This window comes from Cebus imitator, unplaced genomic scaffold, assembly GCF_001604975.1.
Source record: "Cebus imitator isolate Cc_AM_T3 unplaced genomic scaffold, Cebus_imitator-1.0 Scaffold204, whole genome shotgun sequence".
Classification (NCBI taxonomy): Eukaryota; Metazoa; Chordata; class Mammalia; order Primates; family Cebidae; genus Cebus; species Cebus imitator.
Window position 1 is genome coordinate 13413 of NW_016107519.1, and position 22952 is coordinate 36364.

The following is a 22952-nucleotide window of genomic DNA, read 5'->3' on the forward strand; positions in this document are numbered from 1 at the left end:
AAAGAAAAAAGAAAAAAGCTGAAAATTGAAGTCTACAGATTGTGAATGTGATTTTCAGGTGTTTTTTTTTTAACTTTTTTTTCTCTTTTTCTTTATTTTTTCTTCTTTATTTCCCTTCAGAAGTATCATTCTTGACTTTGATTTTTTTTTTTACTTTCTAAAACAATTTTTATTGTACTAAAATATACATATGCTATGTATATGTGTTATACATATGCTATGCATAGCATATTTACCATTTTAACCATATTTCAGTGTATAGTAGATTCGCATTAAGTACAGCCACCACCATCATTTCTAAATTTTTACATAAAGGATTTTCAGTTTTTATCATTTGCTAGTGATGTCCTTTTAGAAAAATGTTATGCCATTTAGAGAATGACAGCAAGGTAGAAAGAGAACATTTATTTTTCCATTCATCTCTATTGAACTCTGAATGTATCTATTTGATACAGATGTTGTATCAACACTACCTTAGGAAGTTGGTGAAAGAGTCATAGAACTTCGAATCTTTTCTCAACAATGTGTGACACATATAAGGAGCTGTGAAAGAGGTGTATAAAAAGACCATTCACAATATATGGGTGTAATACCCTATGAGATTGCTGTTTTAAGATACTTTTTAAAAATGTAGATTAGAGAGCAAGTACAATTCACCACCTTATTTATACACATAATTAACTACTTCCAACTTGAACCTAATATGGGAATGGCAGAAGAAAATTTAATCAGTGAAGCAGCAATCCTATATTAAGAATTCTATCAAACAGTATGTGGAAAAATTACCTGTATTGGTATAAAGTTATTTGTAAAATTTCCTTACCATTCTTTGAATGTCTGTGGGATTCATAGTAGTGCCCCATTTATCACAGCTGATATTGATAATTTGTGCCCTCTTTTTTAAAAATATTCAGTCTGGTTAAAGGTTTATCCATTTTATTGATCTTCTAAAATAATTTGTTTTTGGTTTCATTGATTTCCTCTATTGTTTTATGTTTACTGTTTTGTTGATTTCTTCGCTAGTCTTTCTTTTTTTCTCTGACTTTTGGTTTATCATGAAGGGATGCTGAATTTTATCAAAATTTTTTTTGCATCTATTGAGAAACCAAACGGTTTTTTCCCTTCATTCTGTTAATGTGATGTATGGTGTTTATTGATTTGTTCATGTTGAATCATCCTGGCATTCTTGGGATAAATGTGTTGTATTTGGTTTGCTAGTGTTTTGTTGAGGATTTTTGCATCTCTGTTCATCAGGGATATTGGTCTGTAGTTTTCTATTTTGTTGTGTTTTTGTTTGGTTTTGATATCATGGTTATGCTGGCCTCATGTATTGAGTTAGGAAGAATCACCTCTGCTTCAAGGTTTTTAAAAAGTTTGAAAAGGACTGGTATTAATTCTTCTTTAAAGGTGTGGTACAATTAAGCAGTGAAGTCCTCTGGTTCTAGACTTTTCTTTGTTGGGAGAATGTTTTATTACTAATTACATATTGTAACTCATTATTGTTCTGTTTAGGTTTCCTTTTTCTTCTTGTTTCAATCTTGGAAGGTTATATGTATCCACATATTTATCTATTTTTCCTAGGCTTTCAAATTTATTGACATATACTTGTTCATGGTAGCCTCTAATGATCTTTTGTATTTCTTTGTTATCCATTGTGATGTCTCCATTTTCATTTATAATTTTATTTGTTTGGATCTTCTTTGATTTTTGGTCTAATGTGTTCTTTTTCTAGTTTCTTAAGGATGAAACTGAGGTCACTGATTTTCTTCTTTTTTTAATATAGGCATTTAATGCCATATATTTCCCTCTAAGCACTGCTTCAACTACACCCCCAACTTTGATATGTTATTGTTTTCTGAATTGTCATTCAGTTCAAAATACTGTTTAATTTCCCTTTGGATTTCTTTGACCCACGGTTTATTTATACATGTTTTATGTAATTTCCACTTATTTAAAAATTTTTCAGATATATTTGTGTTATGGTTGTCTTATTAAATCCATGGCGGTCACATAACACATTGCAAGACTTGAATGTTTTAAAATTTACTGAGATTGTTTTATGGTTCAAAATAGGATCCATCTTGCTAAACATTCCCTGTACACTTGAAAATAACTCCTAGTCTGCTATTGTTGAGCAGCATGCTCTGAAAATTTTAATTATATCAAATTGGTTGAGCATTGTTCAAGTCTATAAACTTACTGATTCTATATCAACTTCTCCTATCAGTTACTGATAGGGGGGTGCTGAAATCCCTGAGTCTAAATGTGCATATTTCTATTTTGTCTTACAATCTATCAGGTTTTTCTTCATGTATATTGATGCTCTGATAGTAGATCCACAAGTGTTTGGCAATATAAATATTGAAGAATTTGCTCTTATGTCATCTTAAATGACCATCTGTATCTCTAAAATACTGATGTCTTTGCTCTGAAATCTACTTTGTTTTAATATAGTCACTCCACTTTTCTTTTGATTAGTGTCAGGATAGTATAGTACAGTATAGTATAGTATAGTATAGTATAGTATAGTATAGTATAGTATAACATTTTGCTTTTAACTTATTTGTGTTTTTATAATTAAGGTAGGTTTCTTGTAGATGGCATTTACTTGGATCTTGCTTCTGTGTTCAGTTTCACAATCTGTCTTTCAATTGGGATGGTGATGTTTTGACCGTTTTTATTTAATGTGATTATTTCAGTGTAATTATTTATATGAGTTGGTTCAAATCTACCAAATTTCTATTTGTTTGCATATTCAATGAATTTTCTCTTTGTTTTCCTTTGTCTCCTTCTGGATTAATTAATTATCATTTCATTTTTATCTCCTTAGTTGATACATTAGCTATACTTTTTGTTTTATGAGTTTACTTTAGATATACTAAGCATCTTTAACTTCTTATGGTCCATCCTCAATGATTTTTTGCCATTTCATGTGTGATGTGAGAACATTATAGCAGTCCTATCTTTCTCTGTTACGGTCTTTGTTTCATTATTGTCATACATTTTACTTTTATCGTGTTATAACACCCCAAATACATTGTTACTCCTTTGGCTTTGAGCAAAGTGTCTTCTAACATTTTTTAACATTATTTTTTGTACACCCACATATTTATGATTTCTGGTATTTAAAAATTTTCTGGTGAACATCTTGATTTTTCTTCTAGCAGCACATTCTCTTTGCCAGAAAGGTGTTCTTTAGTATTTCTTGTGGTGCTGGATTGCTGAAGTAACTTGTTTTCAGCTTTAGTAAGTACAAAAAAGTCTTTATTTTGACTTTGTCTTTTAAAGATACTTTTGCTAGGTATAGAATGCTAGGTTGGACTTTTTTTCTTTTAGTACTTTAAAGTTGGTGCTTCAGTGTCTTCTGGCTTGAATTGTTACTGACTAGAAGGCTGATGTCATCTTTTTTTTCACCCCTTTTATATACCCTTTTTCTCTAGATATATCTGTTTTCTCTTTAAGATTTTTTCTCTCTTGTTTTTAAGCAATTTAATTATAATGTAACTTATAGTTTTCCTTGTTTCTTTTGTTTGGGGTTCACTGAACATGTTTTATCTATGGGCTTCAAGTTTTTATCATGCTTGGAAAAAAATTACACATTATTCTTTTCAAATAATATTTGTCCTTTCTTCTTTCCTCTTCTTTGGAGACTCGCACATACATAAGACCTTTTGACATTGTCCCTCTAGTTACCGATACTCTGTTGTTTTCTTTTTCTAGTCGTTTTTTTCTGTGCTTCATTTTGGAGAGTATTTATAGCTATGTCTTCAACTTCACTAATCTTTTCTTCTGTGGTGTCCAGTTGGTTATTAATCTGTTAGTCCCAATACTGGCTTTTTAAAATATTTCAGATTTTATACTTTTCATCTCTAGAAGATTATTTTGTGTTTTTTCCCGTTTTCCATATTTTATGTCTCTCGTTAATATGATTATGCTTTCCTCGACCTTTGTACACAGATGAAATGTAGTTTTTGAGAACTTTGTTCTGGGATGGAGCAAATCACTTGGAAAAAGCATGACACTTTCCAGGATTCCCGTTAAGCTTTGTTAGAATGGACTAGAGCAGGATTTTTTCTAGTGCTGATCTTGTACCACTTCTCAGCCACACCCTTCAGTATTCTACCTGATGCCCATAATTTATGAAGTTTTCCACTGTCTCTGGTGGGAACATGAAGTGTTCCCCATTCTGTGAGAACTCAAGGCCTTGTTCCTTTTGCTTCCTTTGAGTGGCTATTTCACTAGTCTTAAGGTAGCTTCTTCACACACATGTACCGGTAAATATTTATCCATAGACTTCACTGGGGTGGGCTGGGATGAAGCCTCTGCCATCTCTGGAGCACCATCCATGTACAGCAGCCCCTCCTCTGCAGTACTCTGTCTTGCAAATTGCAGCTGCCTGGGTCTCCTTGGCCTCCCAACCCTATCTTCTCAACTCAGGGAGGTCATCTGTGTCTGCACCGGCTCCTCTCCCTCACTGCAGCCTGCAAATTCTCTTCCTGCAGTGAGTTAAGGCGATTTGAGGAGTCACTGGTTTTTCTTCTTGCAGGGATAACTGTCCCCTGAGCTGTCCATTGTCTAACATTTGAAAACAACTGTTTCATGTATTTTTTCATTTTTCAGTTGTTTAATGCAGGAGGGTCAACCTATTCCCTGTTATTTCTGCCTTATAATTTCTCTTCTGATTTTACAATGTCTTGTTATTTAAATTAAAACTCCTTTAAAAATAGCTCTATCTCTTTGAGAATCTTAAGTATGTTTTTCTAGTCATTTTCAAATTGACCTTATTTAGTTGGATATTGATTTTCCTGTTTGTAAAGTTTATTGGGCTTTTCTTAAGATGAAGACTTCATCGATGAAATTTCAGTTTTTATGTTCCACTCTACGGATGTGTCTACCTTCCTGCTCTTACCAGCCGGCCTAAAGTCTTTCCTGTTGTATTCACTTGGTCCGTAGGGCCTCCCAGTCTTTCAGTGATGGCTTAGAGCTTCCATCTTCAGTAACTTTCAGGTTCTGGACTGGCATCTTTGTATCCTCCTCCCCTCAGGTATGTTGCTTTATTCAAATATTTGTAGCTATGTTTATATGCTGCTTTATTCAAATAGCTGTAGCAACTTTATTCAAATAGTTGTAACCACTTTATTTAAATAGTAGTTATGTTCTGTCTTCAGTGCCATCTCATGCAACGGGCTTGCCTGAAGTCCCAACGAGGTGACCTTTTGTTCCCTGTCACACTGTGGGCTTAGGCTGTAACTTAAAGCTTTTTTTCAGGGCTGTGAACCTCACAGACGATCATTTCAAGTAAAGCTTTTTTTATCACATGTTTGTTTCATTTAGTTTTTAATCATGGCTCTGTATCTTTGTTTTTAAACCTTTCTGTTTTAAGGGAAATAATTCTTATGTGTTTGAACTAATGGGCATAGTGGACAGGTTTAAGCCATGAATTCAAAGTATGAATTCAATACAGGCCCTCATGTATTACTTCTGAGGGGTTACCGGGTAACCAGATATTACAGGCCAGAGTAGCATGTTGAATTATATTTATAATGAAGAAATTCTCTCAGCCCATGAGTACACATAAATGAGTTATGTGTCAAAATTTGCAAATTCACAAAGTAATTTCTTTTCTGCAATTTTATGAAAATTGCTTCCTAGACTCATCTTTGGAAAGGAAATTTATAACTAATATGTCAATACATACAGAAGTTATAAAGCACAGTTTTGTTCTAGGACTGCTCTTATTGGAAAGCCGTATTAGTTACAAAATACCATACAGCTCTGTTATCGATAATATTATTCAAATTGTTACTGAATTTTCTGTATTGATTGACATACTCATTAATGCCACATTCTAAGACTTCAATATGTGATTATCTGAGATATTCTCTATAATTTTGCTTTCTTTTTTTAAAAGCATACTGGAGATGAAAAAGTCTCATAAAATATAACTGAGAATTATTATTAATTCCAAAATATTAAATTTGCTGTGATCTAAGCACCTGATTCCAGTCACCAGGCCATTCTACCAGTCTGATTCTTCACAAAATATGGCAGAAGATCAGCCAACACAACTCTGGGGAAGAAAGAAGGCCAATTCTAACACCTGAATGCTTCATTCATGTCTGACTTCTCTTTTTACGAAAGCTTGTGTTAATTCCTCATGCTCCTGTAGGACAGGATTGTTTCACACACTGAAAAACCATCATGATTATGGTAAGTGTATGACATAAGGCAAGTGAAAGCCTCACAGAATCAGGCTCTTACCTGCCTCTGATACTGCAGGTAATCTGCCAGCTCCTACCGCCAATAAGATAGCCCCAGAAGTAACATAACGGCACCTAAAGCTACTTATGTACTTTTCACTCAGTGGGATCTCTTTTTGTGGTATTCATGACATGTCATTTTGCAATTGGTAGTAGAGCTTGGTGAATGTCTGGTTCGGGAGTATGTTTCATCTCTCTAACAAGTCCTCATGTTTCTTAGAAAGTCTTTTGTTTCCTTTCTAATTCTCCTATAGTAGCTGGTACAGCCTCTGCTGTTAGAAGATACTGAAATATCCTTTCATATTCAGAAATATGAAAGGAAAATGAAGACTGTGCTTTTCAAATAACTAGGAAGTTACAGCTGGGTGAAGTTTTAATTTTGTGTGGGTCGGGGAAGTAATGCCACTTATCAATAATCTAGAAAAATGTTCATGCCTACTGTAATGCTCATAGCATGATTTAGGGAAAAATAGAACACATCGCAAACATTGTCTGAACTTATTGCACTTTGTTCTTAAGCTCCATGAAGATAAATGAAGAAAACCTTGATTTACTTTTAAAGTCATATAATTATTTAATGACAATGCTGACTTGCGTAGAATCTTACAGGATCATAATTTGTTATTAGCATGAGTGCAGAAGTTAATACAATGAAACAAATTTCTTTCTAAGCTTCTTAGATAATTTTGAATGCCCTCATATAAATGTATTTAAGTTAGTTGCTCTGACATAAAGAAGTTTAAATTGTTCTTGGTAAAGATTTTCATTTTTAAAACCTTCAGTTTATTATGGTCTAAATTACTGAGGCCACCAAATTCAGACCTGAAGCACATTAAAATGAAATATTTATAGGAGGTAATATCAGTGATAAATCCTACAACCAAATAGTCAATCTTTTTATAAAGAGCATATCATGAGCATTTGTACGTTTGCACCTTAAAAATCTTCTCTAAACTATATTTAATATTTGTGCTTAAACATTTATTTTTCATAAAACACAAATTATTTGTCTTTCAACATTTTCTTACCACTCTGGAGTGTATTTCTTTGGCATACAATGGGAATAAAAATTCTGATTCCCCTTCCAAGCGCAGTCCATCTTTTGTTACACGCAAGTGGCCCATTCCTGTCTGTTAAAAAAAAAATGAGATAAATTCATTTTTTATTGCTTGCTTTTTCATTTATCTTAATATTGACTTAAATCACATATGTATTTCCATGTATTGCCTACCACCTTTTCTCTATTTCTCCTAAATTAAAAACGTTAGCTTTTTTATTTTTTTTTTCCTTTTTCCAGTGGAGTCTTGCTCTGTCACCGGGCTGCAGTGCAATGGTGTGATCTTGGGTCGCTGCAATCACCTCTGCCTACTAAGTTCAAGTGATTCTCAGCCTCCAGAGTAGCTGAAACTACAGGTGTGTGCCACCACACCCAGCTAATTTTTGTATTTTTAATAAAGACAAGGTTTCACCATGTTGGCCAGGATGATTTTGAACTCTTGACCTCGTGATCTGCCTGCCTCAGCCTCCCAAAGTGCTGGGATTATAGGCGTGAGCCACTGTGACCGGCCAAAACTTTAGGTATTTTAATTCAAAATTCAATGTTATTAAATCTTGTATAAATACAAAGAGCTGTTTAGAAAATATATATAAGATTTAAAGAGTCATTTTGTAATAAACCCTCAAGGGCCCATCACCAGATAAGAAAAAGAATCTTACTATTTTTTTAAAAAAATAATTTAAATTAAGATACAATAAAATGAAATATTTTGAGGCGTACAGGCCCATGAGTTTTAACACATATGTAGATTTGTGTAACCATCAACAAATTCAGAATACACTATAGTTCCATCACTTGCCCAAAATACCGTAAATACCATCATCTGAGCTCACTATGTAGTAAATATTTATTGGACACTTCTTTTTTTTTTTTTTTTTTTTGAGACGGAGTTTCGCTCGTTACCCAGGCTGGAGTGCAATGGTGCGATCTCGGCTCACCGCAACCTCCGCCTCCTGGGTTCAGGCAATTCTCCTGCCCCAGCATCCTGAGTCGCTGGGATTACAGGCACGCGCCACCATGCCCAGCTAATTTTTTGTAGTTTTAGTAGAGACGGGGTTTCACCATGTTGACCAGGATGGTCTCGATTTCTTGACCTCGTGATCCACCCGCCTCGGCCTCCCACAGTGCTGGGATTACAGGCTTGAGCCACCGCGCCCGGCCATATTGGACACTTCTTAAGTGAAAAGCAAAACAGGAGGATGTAGAGGTCTGTTCAAGGTGCCTGCTCTTAAGGAGTTTACGGTCATGAAGTGTTACCAGACTGGGTGGACGACACGATTCTGGAGGTCACCAAGGACTGCTGTGCTGTTAAAACTTGTGGGAATTTCCAACTTCATGCCCTTTACATTCTCAGGAGCATGTGGCACTGGACCCTTTCCTCCTAAAACATTATCCTCCTTTGGTTTCCACCATACTGTGCTCATCTAGGTCCCTCCCACCTCCAGAACCACATTCTCCGTCCCTTAACAGGCTCGTCCTCTCTACCCAGCCCTTGACCACTGGCTTCCTCAAGTTCAGTCTTAGGCCCTTTCCTACGTTCATGCTACGAATTGGCTTCCATTACTATTTCAGTGTGGGCGCTTATCCATTTTTTCCAAATTTAAAAAATAGTAGTGAAATGTTATACACATTTTACCTTCTTAACCACTTTTAAGAGTACAGATCTGTGCTATTAAGCAACTTCATAATGTTGTGTGACCATGACCACCATCCATCTCTAGAACTGCTTTCCTCTTGCACAATTAAACACAGCACCTATTAAACAACACCCCATTCTCCCCTCCACCCAAGCCCCTGGCAACCACTGTTGACTTTCTTCTTTTAAAAAGTTTTTAATATATAATTGAGACATTGTAATTATACATATTTTGGGGTACAATTTGAAATATGTACAAGGCTAAATCTTACAGCATTTCTGCTCTATGAATTTGATTATTCTAAGTACCTCATGTAAGTGGAATCATATAATATTTATCTTTTTGTGGCTGACTTATTTCACTTGGCATAATGTCCTCTAGGATCATCCATGTTATAGCATATTATGATGTTTCTGTTTTTTAAGGCTGAATAATATTCTACTGTGTGTACAAACCATATTTTGCTCATCCACTGATGGATGCTTGGGTTGCTCCCATATTTTAGCTATTGTGAATAATGCTGCTATGAACATGGGTATGCAAATATCTCTTTGATGCCCTGTTTTCAATACTTTTAGTATATATCCAAATACAGAATTGATCTTATCATATGGCAAAACTATTGTTAATTATTTTGAGAGCTGCCATACTGTTTTCCATGGTAGCAATTCAATTTTATATTCAAACGGTGCACAAGAATTCCAATTTCTCAACAATCTCCCTAACACTTGGTATTTTCTGTTTGAGATAGTAGCCATCCAAATGGAAGAATCCATTTTTCTCTGTAGTTTAAATTCTGTGTTCTGAACTTCATATCCCTATATCTGATTGCCTACCCGTCCTCCCCTTCTGACTGTCTTAAAAGCATTTGAATTCAACCAGTTGAGCTTTGATTTTCTTGCTCTTCCCAAAATAGAAAGCATTATTTAAAAAAGGAGAGCAAGGCAGTCCAAAGGATGAAACAAAGCATTAGATATATTGTACAGGTGAATTTCTATGATAGAGATATGGTATCCCGAACTGAATCTTACCTGCTAGGCAATAGACTCCTACTTTCAAGGACATCATCAGTTGAAAGCTCCATTAATGAAAACAAAATTAAATGTGTGATTTAACCAAATTAAATGTGTGCAGCCTTTCCTAACCTCCATAAACCATTATGAGCTCCTCATAGGATCCCTAGAAGATTTGAGCCTATCTCTCATATAAACCTCACCACATTATGTTACATGTATGTAAACTTCTATTGCACAGCAGGTTTTGTAAATAGTATCTGCATTTGTAGCGCTTAGCACTATGCCTTATATATCATAGAACTTAACACAACTGTGTTCAATGACTGAATGGCCCCGGCAGCTCTTAAGATCCACCTATAGAGCACAGTACTTATATTAGGTGCTCAGTATACATTTAAAAAAATTAATAGGTTAATAATTGGCATCATTTCAGAATTTGCAGGCCTAAGATGATAAATAGTACATAGTAAATGACTCTGCATTTCAGTTTGTGTTATATAGTCATCATTCAAAAAAACTTTTAACCTTGTGTATTTATAACATCACACCAACAATTCCTAGGTAACATAACATTATATCAAATCCATGCCGCTTTATCTTTATCCTAAGAACTATTCTTTTCTTACCTCAGGGTTTTGTTGTTTTTTGTCACATCTGGTAGTTTTCTAAACAACTTGCATTTCTTGCTAGGATGTTAGTAACAATTTTAGGCATGAGATGTAAGTTGCAGTTTATAAAATTTTTTTCCTTGTAAAAGGAATAATGATTGCATGCATGAACTCTTACACATTTTAAATCTAACTATATTCTAAAACATTGCTGTAAACGAATAACGTTATTTTCTCCTTCAATGATATGATTTGTATGACATTTCCTGTCAATTTGACAATGATCCTGGTTGTTCATATCGCAGACAGGGAATTCCTAGGATTTAGTGGGAAAGTTAAAGCACATTTTGTGTAAAGATGGATCCTGAAAATAGTCGGTGATTGATTGTCTTGTCTATCTTCTAATACTCACAAAGAGACTAACTCACTCCCCTTTCCATAGCAATTTCAATGTTTTGTGAGACTTTGACCTTTGTTTATTCTGAATCAGGGAAAAGACTGGACTTGAATTTTCTTGTTGGTTAGGTATAAGAAAAGATAAAGATTGGTGGTGTTGATCATCTAAATTGTGACGAGTGGGAATTTCTGAGACTCTACAAATATGCACAGAAATCAGGTCTTGGTATTTATTTGTAAATTTATTTATTGAGGTTAAATTTCATATAATGAAATTGATATTTCCCAGAATGTCACTGTAGAGAATAATTTAATTTAATTTCAACTGAATGATCTTATAATTGACTCTTAGAAAAAATCAAAAATATATTCTTTTATTTTTAATTGACAAATAATATTTGTGTATGTTTATGGGATTTAAAGGAATATTTTGATACATGTATACATTATAAAATGATCAAATCAGATTGATTAACATATCTATTATCTAAAATATTTATCATTTCTTTCTTGTAAGAACATTTAAAATCCTTTAACTATTTAAAAATATACAATACTTTATTACTAACTATAATCACCCTGCTAGGCAAAATGAAATAAACCTAAAAAATATCCACCTCTGCTAGAGGAAGAAACATTCCTTTAATAGTACTGCAGCTGTGAGTAAACAAACCCCCCAAACTCCCACTTGATAGAAAACTTGCTTTCTGATAAATATAAATAGCTCTATTTAGACATTAAAAATAATTCTAGAAATGATCCCAAATCACTTGGGCTAAAAAGCTAATAAAAACCTATAAAAGAAAATATATAGAATATAAGTATTATATATGTAGTATTTGTAAAAAAAAAAAACTATGCTTTTTGGTATTGAGAATTCTATAGTGGGAAAATTATGAGCCAAAATAACATATATTTATATTAAATAATGTATATATACTTAGATTGTTATTTTGGCTCATACTTTTCCAACCATAGAATTCTCAATACTAACAAGTGTAGTAATTTTGCTGAGTTTTTCCTAGACTCAAATGGATATACTCATTTCAACAAAGTAAGGTTGTTCCTATTAACCCTCATTCAAATGCATTGGTCTATTTGTATTAATACAATAAACGTAGCACAACACCTGTCATGGAAGAAATGAACATAAGTAAGCAGAGCATGTCCAATCTCTGTTCAATCAGCAGTTATTTGAGTGTGTGCAGAAATATTGGTCACTCTCTGATACTGATTTTTAAACAGAATATGTTGAAAACATATTCTATCATTTCCCCAAAATTTTATTTTTTACATTTATGAATTTAACATTTATCATTAACTTAATAAACAAGTTAAATAATTTTAGTGTTACAGTTCATTTTGTATTTATTGTAATGAAGTATAACATCTTCAGAAAAGTGAACAAATTGTTTAGCTACTGAATGTACCAGTTTATATCCCCACCAACTCTTCCTGAAATCTCTTTATGTTCCAATGGTGTATTTGGTGTTTATATGCCATAAGATTTGAATTATTAGTTTTACAAAGAATTTGTGTATATTTTACAATATGATGTGTGATTTTTCTTCTAGCACATTTTCTAGCTAGTTGAGACCAAAATACAGATGTATAACGAACACTAGTTTTTGTATCATGTTTTCTTACTAAATACATACATTGTAAACTTTTTATTTTTTCAATAGTTTTCCTTTAATTCTCTGGGTTTCATAAGGTAATATTAAAATTATTTGCAAGTTTTTTCTCAAATCATCTTTTATTAATCTATTTTTATTCCTTATTTAACTAATTCTGTTACTGCATTTGTCAAATTTTCAGAAAAATGCCAGGTTACAGTAGTGATATTGGACATACTTTTCTTGTTCTTGGTTTCAGTGGGAACGCCTCTGGGCTTTTGGTATTAAGTATGTTCTTGGCTTCTGGTTTGTTGCAAACATTTTTTTTTAATCATGTTAGGGAAGTATACTCATCAGCTACTTATTCTTACTACTGCCATTTATGGTGTCTTATGTAGGGACACTGAGTAGGGTTGATTTTGAATCAAATGGAATGGATATAAATCCTAACCTTTATTTTCTGGCTGTGTGATCAGTAAAAGTATTTAATTTCTGACATTTCAGTTAAAGCATACCTGTATTTGTTGAGTACCTATTATGTGGTAGCAGTATACTGGATGCTAGTAGAAATAATAAAAATGGACAAGCCTACTTTGGGATCTTGTAAAGTAGAGCTGATTAAATGATGCAGGAGAAGTAGGAGAGGAACTACAATAGAAGAACAATTCCAGACAGAAGAAGAGAATCATGGGACAGAAAAGACTCCAAAATTCTCAGATGGTATGTTCATTTAGCAGTACATATAATACAACTAAAAAATCAGAAAAGACTGACATGGCACCTTATGAGGATGACACACAACTTCATGGTGAATTTCATATTTTTAAAATATCCGTTTGAAAATTTTCATAACAGACTGTAAAGGCAGAAAAGAATAATCAGGCTATAGTGCCAAGAACTCTTAGAAAGTTAAAAGGGGGACTGGCCCTTATGTATATGTGAAAACAATGATAAATTTATAACTGGAAATGTTGGGTTCTAAAACAGTAGCAAAAGCAGCAGCAAAAAAGATAGATACAACATGTAGGTCTGAAATAGTCTCTATTCATAAGAGCTAATAGTATGATAATGAATGCAAAATAACTAATAGGAAACATATAATTCAGTAAGTGGTGTTCAGAAAACTATTTGAGGATAAAAATCAAATTAGAACCTCTCCTCCTATAAAATATTTGGAACAGTAGTCTCTTAATTTGGAAAAGGAGGCATTGTAAAAAGCATTTCTATATCCAGAGTGGTGATGCTTTCCACATTCTAGCACACCACACAAAGGTTACTGTCATCATTACCATCATGCTCTTCATTATAATCATCATTTATGACTACCCAGGAATTAAAAACAGATTTCCACAGAGCTGAATGTGCTTCTCAATATATTACCAATAGTGTGGTGGCACCCAGATTACATGATAAGCAGAATATACTTTGATATTAAAAGTGTCAGGGCGACTAGCATAAGTCTACATTGTATCAATTAGTCTGCATTGTTTTATGCAATTAACAACTGAGAACTATATTAGATTTGTATCATCAACTGTTCTGATGCTTTTGCTACTCACCTGGACATTTCACATACAAAGAAAGGTCAGTGTTAGACAACAATGTATACCTTTCAGCAAATTTTGGAAAGCAACAACTTTAAGAACATACATATTTTATGCAACAGTTTACTCAAGTGAACTTGGGAAGAGATGGAAAAATTTGTGAGGGCTTATCATGGTCCCTTAAATATCATATTCTGTTAACAAAATAACAGACTAATGCATTTTATTTTTTTTTTTTGAGACGGAGTTTCACTCATGTTACCCAGGCTGGAGTGCAATGGCGCGATCTCGGCTCACCGCAACCTCCGTCTCCCGGGTTCAGGCAATTCTCCTGCCTCAGCCTCCTGAGTAGCTGGGATTACAGGCACGCACCACCATGCCCAGCTAATTTTTTGTATTTTTAGTAGAGACGGGGTTTCACCATGTTGGCCAGGATGGTCTCGATCTCTTGACCTCGTGATCCACCCACCTCGGCCTCCCAAAGTGCTGGGATTACAGGCTTGAGCCACCGCGCCCGGCCTAATGCATTTTTATAGTAATATTGGATCCACCAACCTGCCTGCAAACCCTTCAGTAATCTTTTGTTATCAATCTAGTACTAAATTTGTGTCATTCCTTCTTGGTCATTGCTAATTTCATATACGCATACATCTGTCAAAGTTATCTTTTGTATCTACAGATTTTTTGAATTATAAAATATTTATTGGGTACTAAATTATGTATCTGGCACTGTGATATGGCAGAGGATTCAAAAAAGCATCGTGTTCTACTGGCCCCTGAATGTCTCTGACATAATAGATACATCTGTAGTATAGACAAATTCAAGAGTTCTGAATGGGGCTTGAATAAAAAGTATTGGAGAATTTGGAGAATGCCTCTCAGAAGACATGAGACTTGCACTAGGGCCAAGCTGGAAGTGTGCATCTTGAGAGTTTTAGATTTTTAATGGACTGTCCATGATAATTCTGTCGTGGAGAAATTACTCTGGAGAAACATGTTCAAGATTCTATTATGCTTCGTTGGTAAGAAAAGGTAGATAATTATCCTCTTTTGTGTATCTTATTTTTTGAGTACTGTCATCTTTGAAATTCTGTTATTTCACATTTTGTGCACGTAGCCTTGTAAGCTACTGAACACCTGAAATTGGTCTGGCATCCACATTTGGCCATTATGTACAGCCTAAATCTTACTGCTATATGACAATGGTGACTATCTGCAAAATATGTCTTTGTTTTAGTTTTTTTTTTTTTTAACTCTCAGCTTACTCTATTTATACCTATGAAATTATTCATGCTGGGATTCATATTTCCATATTGTACCAATGGGGTGGTGGTTTTTGTCTGAGTGTAACTTTTTTTGTCTGAGTGTAATATTATTTTTATAATGAGAAGTTTAACAGGATAGTAAGGACTTTTTCATGTTATACTAAAAGTACAATAAAATAAAGAATAACTTTCGCCAGAGGACTTCATGATTTTGTGCCAGGGTTAAACTGAACATTTAATTAACATAAGTAATCAGTAATGGTTCTTTTTCAGTGAGTATGCGTGTGATTAAAGAATCACAGATTGAACATAATCCTAATTAAAACCAAAACTCTTACCCAGTCTGAATCCTAAGCTAATATTCTTTTCACTATTTTAAATGTATCTCAAAGTAGGTTTTTCTAAATAAAATCTAAACAAGTAAATAAGATTGGCTGGTTTATAATTTCAAGATATTATCTTCATTAGCATTTGTGAGAAAAAACTAATTATGTTACCAGAAGACATTAACTGTTTTATATTATTGGTAGAAATGGGAAGAGAGTGACTAGTTCTGCATCTAGAGCTCATCAGTTTTGTTATAATAATATTCCCTGTGACAGGAAAGTGAGTCGTAGTTCTAGTTCAGGCTGATGAATGTCCCTCCTTGCAGCAAGAGCCTGTAGCTTAGGAGACCATGTGTGCTGTTGCCTTCTTTATTTCCCAATTGCTGTAATATGGCTAAATCACTCATAAATATAATAAAAGATAAAATTGAAGGCATATCCCTGGGATATAAATTAAAACTATAAAAAAAATTAAAACTATAGTGCTATTTGTATCTTTAGACACCAATAATAATAGAATTTGTATCATTGAAATCCATGATAATGAAATTCCTCTGTACTCGGAATGGCTCTAGATTTATCTTCATCCTCCTTGCTCAGTCTTAATAATATCTTGTCTTCTAAGAAAGAAAATGCCATTAAGTTAGTACATGTTCCTACTGCCTGTGACCTCTGCTTCAATCCTACTCTTATAAGTAGCATATAAATCAAAAATTTCAATTTGGTTTTTAGACTGGAAAGCACTGATATAATACCTTTTAGAAAGATATAAATAATTTGAGAAAATGCCAGGGTACTGGTTAAAAATGCTACAGTGTCATATTTTTCTTTTAATTACAGTTCCATTCATTTGAAAAACAAATTTGATGGAGGCAGAGGCGGTTTAAGCCATCAATATCACACTGCTGAAAATCAAACAACAGTATGAGCTGGGCATCATGAAGGCAGGGATGGAGAACAGCAGAGACAGGGTTGGTCTGGGCACCAGACGTATCTCTGCCACCAGCATGGCCTAGAGCAAGGCAGTTGGAAGATCAGTGGTAAAACGTTGCTAAATGGAGCCACCAAGCATGTCAAATAGGCACAACAAAGAAGTTGATGTTGCTTCCTTGGTTTATGTGCCAGATACTGCTCTTCCTTCCTACATGTTGTTTTCTTTGGGGAGATGTTACTGAAACAGCAGCGGTTTGGTGTAGGTCCTGCTGTTTCCTGCACAGAAAGCCAATGACTGCAGTGACAAGGAAGAAGGCTTTATTTGGAGATGGGAGGTCAGTCTCAAATTAATCTCTCTGATCAACTAAAATTAGGGTATTTTTTTTTTTTTACACCAAGGAAGAAATGTAACAATGTGTAGGAAAACAGGAACTAGGTTGGGGCAAGGAAGCAATCTTGATGAATGAGGGGTCAGGCATTTTACTGTCTGGATGTGGTGACCTGGTAAGTTTCAGTTGATACCTTTTTAGAGAGATCTGAAGGCTGTTTCCTGAGAAAGGAGCTCAGAACAGATGTAAAGTTCAAGCTTTAAGACCAGAAGGGTCAATTTTTATTTATCTACAAAACTATCTGTGGAACTACTGGTCAGTTTCAGAGAGTTCCTTTCATGGCCAAATTTGTTAGAGGCCTCCCTGCAGCTGAGGCCCCACTGCCCTTCCTCTGGGAGCACACAGGAGTCAGCCCCAGGGAGCAGAGCAGAACCACCCCCAGGCTGAACCGTGGTGGCCTGAGGTGGCTGTGTGAAGCTGCCTTAGGGGCACATGCCAGCCTCTCAGTGATGAAGACAAGCAAAGTGGGATGATGAACAAATATATCTTAAGATACACCATTGCAATAATAACTAAAAATATGATAGATATTCTGTTTGTTCATACAACTACCAAAGTAAGATTTTTTAAAAAATAAAATCTCTATCCAATCGGATAAAATGTTCACATTTATAAAATATATTTGTAAAGTGTGTTCATATTTGTAAAATACTAAACATGCTCCCAAAAGCATTTTAATAGAAGTCATTTTGGTTTGGATAAATTTGATCTCTTTAAGTTCAATAAATGATCAAGGACAGATACAATGTAATTTTAGTAGTTTACACTGTCATCTTATTTATTTATTTTTGAAACGAGTGTCTCTCTGACACCCAGGCTGGAGTGCAGTAGTGCCATCTGGGCTCACTGCAACCTCCACTTCCTGGGTTCAAATGATTCTCCTGACTCAGCCACCCGAGTAGCTGGGATTACAGGCATGCGCCACCACACTCAGCTAATTTTTATATTTTTAGTAGAGATGAAGTTTTGCCATATAGGCCAGGCTGGTCTGAATTCCTGGCCTCAAGTGATCTGTCCGCCTTGGCCTCCCAAAGAGCTGGGATTACAGGCATGAGTCACCATGCCCCATCTGTCATCTTTTCTTAATTAACTTAATTAATTCTATAAACTGCAACCCTAATAAAGTATTTGCCAGTGAAACTACTGCAGAGATATGCATACCTTGGCCGGTGAGACCACTGCAGAGATATGGTTAATAAAACTGACACCCCCTACAGAAAGCTTCCGTGTGTTGTTTGTACGATTTCATTCAGGCATACTCCTTCTTCTGCTTTCCTTTCGTCGGTTAAGAAATGGAATGCCTCTGTCTATATCACATCACCACTGTCAGCATAAAACACCACGAAGGAGATAATATGGGGAAGAATGTGAAATTCGAGTCAAGGACTCCTGCTACGGATGCTGTATTCCCTGAGTGTAATTTAAACTTTAGATGACCCTAAAGTTTGCAGTGTCTGCAAACCAAACTTGCTCTGCAACACAGACTTAGATGGAGCCCCTCCCCAGACCCAATCCACCAGCCTCTCTTTGAAGCAGCTTAGCAGTATCCATTTCTAAGAGCCTTCCCAAGTCACTGGAGCCTCTCTTTTCGCTGCCACATGTCATGCCCATGCTTTCACATCCTCTCTGATGTGCCTTTCAGAGATTCAGTTGTTATTCTGCTAATTTGTAAGCATCTGCCCCTTTTCTGGGTTACTTTGCCTCTTTTTGTACTCATTTGCTAAAATTACATAACAGCAACTATACTAAAGGAGATAAAAAGAATACACCCCTTGTTCATTCAATCTCTTATTTGTCAACTCAAGAAATATTTACAGAGCATCAGTTTTATGCCATATCCTGAGTCTACCAGGCTCAACTGACATGGTCCTACTGGGTTAGCAGACGTGTAACAACCACCAAAAAAAAAAAAAAAAAGGTATACAAACAAAAATTGTGGTGTGTGCTATGCTGTGGAAAAGTAAGTCCAAGTCCTACAAAAGAGAATAATAGGAGGATCCTGTCTTAGACCAGAGGTGATCAACATAACTTCACCAAGAAAGTGTCATTTTGAGTGAGACCTGGTATTAGTTCATTCTTGTATTGCTATCATGAAATACCAAAGACTGGGTAAGTTACAAAGAAAAGAGGTTTAATTGGATCATCGTTCTACAGGCTGTGCAGAAAGCACAGTGGTTTCTGCTCGGCTTTTGGGGAGGCCTCAGGAAACTTACAATCATGATGAAAGGCAAAGCCCGAGCAAGCATGTCTTACATATCAGGTGCAGGAGCAAGACAGAGCGAGGAGATGCTACACACTGTTAACCAACCAGATCTCATGGTAACTCTGTCAGGACAATGGCACCATTCATGAAGGATCTACCCCCATGATCCAGTCGCCTCCCACCAGGCTGCACCTCCAACACTGGCCATTACAATTCCACATGAGACTGGGTGGGGACACAGATGTGACCGTGTGTGTGTGTCTGGGTTGGAGTGGATGCTCCAGGTAGAGGGAAGAGCATATACTAAAACACTGAAGCAGGACAGAACTGTCTGCAGAATTGAAAGCCAATGAGCAACAGGAGAGGGGTTTAGAGCCAGACTGCAGAGGTAACTGTGCCCAGCTTTCGGTCAAGAGGCTGGTGCGTTTCTCTTGTTTTTCACTGCAATAGAAATAGATGCACTCATGGATTTTCAATAATAAGTAAAATCAGATAAATACAGTGAAGGTATTTCCTCTTCCCGATCTACAGGCAGAGCTTTGAAACAGCCAGAGGTGGTGCGCAGGTAAGTGGGATAATCACTTGGTCTCTACGGTGAAAAGGGGGGGCAAGCTTTCCTCTCCACTTTTCTGCTCCCTCTCCCCAGTTTCCGACTTATATCCTCACTCTAGCAGACTGAAAAACCAACATGAGACCACTTAAGCAGGGGGCGTAGGAGGGACCTTTCATGAGAGAAACTCTCTGCCCCTCTCTGCACCCCAAGGCAGGAGAGTGATGTGTGTGGCTGGAGAGTTAGAAGTGAAGGCTTTCCTAGGGCTCCACTTTCCCAGGGATCTACTTGCCCATGGATTTCGGAAATCCTTTCAGGAAGAATGTCACAGTATCAGGTCCTTGCTCCTTCAGCAGCCATCAGGAATTTTCCATGCTGCTTGTGACTTGGTGGGTCACCTTTCTAATTCTGGGGTGCAAGACGTTTGGGCAAATCAAAGCCAGTACCTTCCAATCAGTTTTTTATCAGTAACATAGATGATATTTTAGGCTCTCCCTACCAGATGTCTTTTTGTTCCTTTCAGTTGGGTTTGAATTTGGATGGGGAATAGTTTGTAATTATTGGGTCCCATAAAGCCCCAAAAGGGCTTTTTTTGGGACACAGTGCAAGGACACCAAGTCTGTGTACTGCCTTCATGGTACCACCTTCTAAGTGCGTTCTTCTGATCTTCATGAATCTTGATATCTGCTAAGATACACTTAGCTTTGAAATCACTGAAAGAACAATATATAAAGCTGTAGTCTGGCAATCTCAAGCTCATGGGATGATTATGAGGAAGGATAAACTGAGTCAGTAGGCATGAATGGATTGTGAAATCTATTACATACTAAATGATGAGTCACTCAAATCTAAAGGACAGTCTTTTAAACATAAACTTTTTTCATCATAAATACTACATCAGTATATACACTGATTTCCTCAATTATGATGAGCAAAACTGATCACTCATATTAATGCATCAAAGAACATTTTTGCTACTAAAATGAAATGATAATTTCATTCCAAATGAAATTATTTTTCATTTGAAAATATTTCAGAAAAGAATAATTTATTTCATAAACAAATAATTTCCCAGTAGGAAGTGGTTAAAATATACATGATTAGATTAAGCTAAATATTATCATTGCTGCTTCCCTAGTTATTTAATATATATATCAATATCCAGTGGTAAAAGATTAAAAGCTAACCATTCTCACCGGGCATGGTGGCTCACGCCTGTAATCCTAGCACTTTGGGAGGCCGAGGTGGGTGGATCACCTGAGGCCAGGAGTTCAAGACCAGCCTAGCCATCATGGTGAAACCCCATCTTTAAAAAAAAATAATAAAATAAAAATTAAAAAAAAAAGCTAACCATTCTCTGTTAATAAATGGTCAAGATTATGGGTCATCAGGTAAGTTTATTTAGGTAATTTTAGAGTTTTTTCTCTGTTTTGTTTTATTTTTGTCAATATGCAGCAAAAGAGAAATTAAACACTTCACACGGTATAGTAACACTATACTGGTTTTCTATTGCTGTCTAACAAATTTCCATTGAATGATCACTAACTGCTTAATGACAAAACACAAAGTTAGCAGCTTAAACAACACGGATGCTTTTTGATTTATGAAGAGAGTTGAAAATGCATTTAATACACCTCACCCAGCTAACATAGCTTGGTTTAGTCCACCTTAAATCTACTTAGAACCCTTACATCAATCTACAGTTGGGCAAAATCATCTAACACAAAGCCTATTTTATAATGTTGAAAGTCTATAAAATGCAAATGGGATTTCAGAAAATACCTCTACAAGGGTGATATTTTAATAATCTTCCATGACCATTGTGCATTCACAGACAGCCTGTGGTCACTTGCGTATCTGCATTTTATTCCAAGTATTACAAATCTTTTTCAAATCATTATATTAATATAATCATAAGGCTGAAATAAATGTCATTAAGATGTCGCCTAATAACATTTTCCTCGCTTCCTATGAATGATCACTAACTGCTTAATGACAAAACATTTATCTAAGGAAATATCCATAAAGGCTTTCTAGCAAGGCTTTACTTTCTTGCAAAATGAAAGATTCTTAATGGGAAAGTCCTTAATGAAGAATTCCTAATTGCTAGTTTCCAAAATGAATTAATTGTAAATCCTTGTTAAGGTTTAATCTACCAGGGTTTCCTGACCTCCTTAAAAGGGCAATGTTAACTATTACCATAATAAATGAAAACAAACAATACTTATTAACAAAGTATTTTGTAGAATTATAAGCTTAGTGATAACATTTAGTATTATGATTCTTCCCTGATCACTTATATCTTCTTTCTCAAATAAAAGTGCCTTCAAGATTTAACTGTCTGAGTTAATACAGTTTAGAATCATTAATCTTACTTTGATGATAGCCTAAAGTTATATTCACTAAATGCACTAAAATATTTTATATGCAAACAAAGGTTGATAACTCTAAAGATCTTCTAAAAAGTCAATGTCATTAAAAATTAGAGGTATCTTATTTTAAAATATAGATATGACCCATGTATATTATTCTATACTCATGAACACTGCAACTAAACTAATATTGCATATTATTTTTATAGAAGGAAAATATAGTAAGGAAAAACGCATAATAAGGCAATCTACTACACTGATTTGTTTTGATAACCACGTGCCTAACTGATTTAACTGCTATAATGGCTAACAGGGAATATTTTAGAATCTTTATGTTCGGCATCAGTTGTTACAGTGTCCTAAATATTACTTTATATTCAACAGATGTCTTTTCTGGAAATTGTGTAAATTTCTCTTACATGAAGTTTTAATTCTAAAAGTAGAACTGGATTCGTGAGAAATTAGTAATTTGGGTTCTTTCTAACCCCAGTTGGGTGGATAAAACCAGGCTCAGCCTTATTTGGATTCAGATGATTTCTGTTGTCAACATTTTGCTCATGTCTTTTCTCTCTCTCTCTCTTAAACTTCCAAATTCTTTGGCATCCTTATGTGTTCATTTTGTGATGTTTTACTGGCTTTCTCTCCTAATGTTACCTTGGCGTTGTTGAAAACAACATTTGCAGTTAGTTTTACTGTTTTCTACAGTGAAATATTAAAGCATGATGAGGTGTTGCAATGACAGTATATATAAAATAATAAAGATGCCATTGCTACACTGTT

The 22952-nt window shown here is 35.1% G+C and overlaps 1 protein-coding gene and 1 long non-coding RNA gene across 3 annotated transcripts in view; one reads left to right on the forward strand and one right to left on the reverse strand.

Annotated features, from left to right (window-relative positions):
• The window catches only part of LOC108317558 (gamma-sarcoglycan-like), a 77442-nt gene that overhangs the window by 2297 nt on the left and 52193 nt on the right, over positions 1–22952 (reverse strand). For both annotated transcript variants that reach the window (XM_017548164.2, XM_017548165.2), the window contains exon 3: positions 7289–7390. In XM_017548164.2, coding sequence (XP_017403653.1) covers positions 7289–7390 — 102 coding nt within the window. The remainder of the gene's footprint in view (positions 1–7288; positions 7391–22952) is intronic.
• On the forward strand, positions 4868–14438 carry LOC119474040. Its single transcript, XR_005203335.1, has 3 exons — positions 4868–5044; positions 6007–6210; positions 14401–14438. It is a non-coding gene; the product is annotated as an uncharacterized LOC119474040 (long non-coding RNA).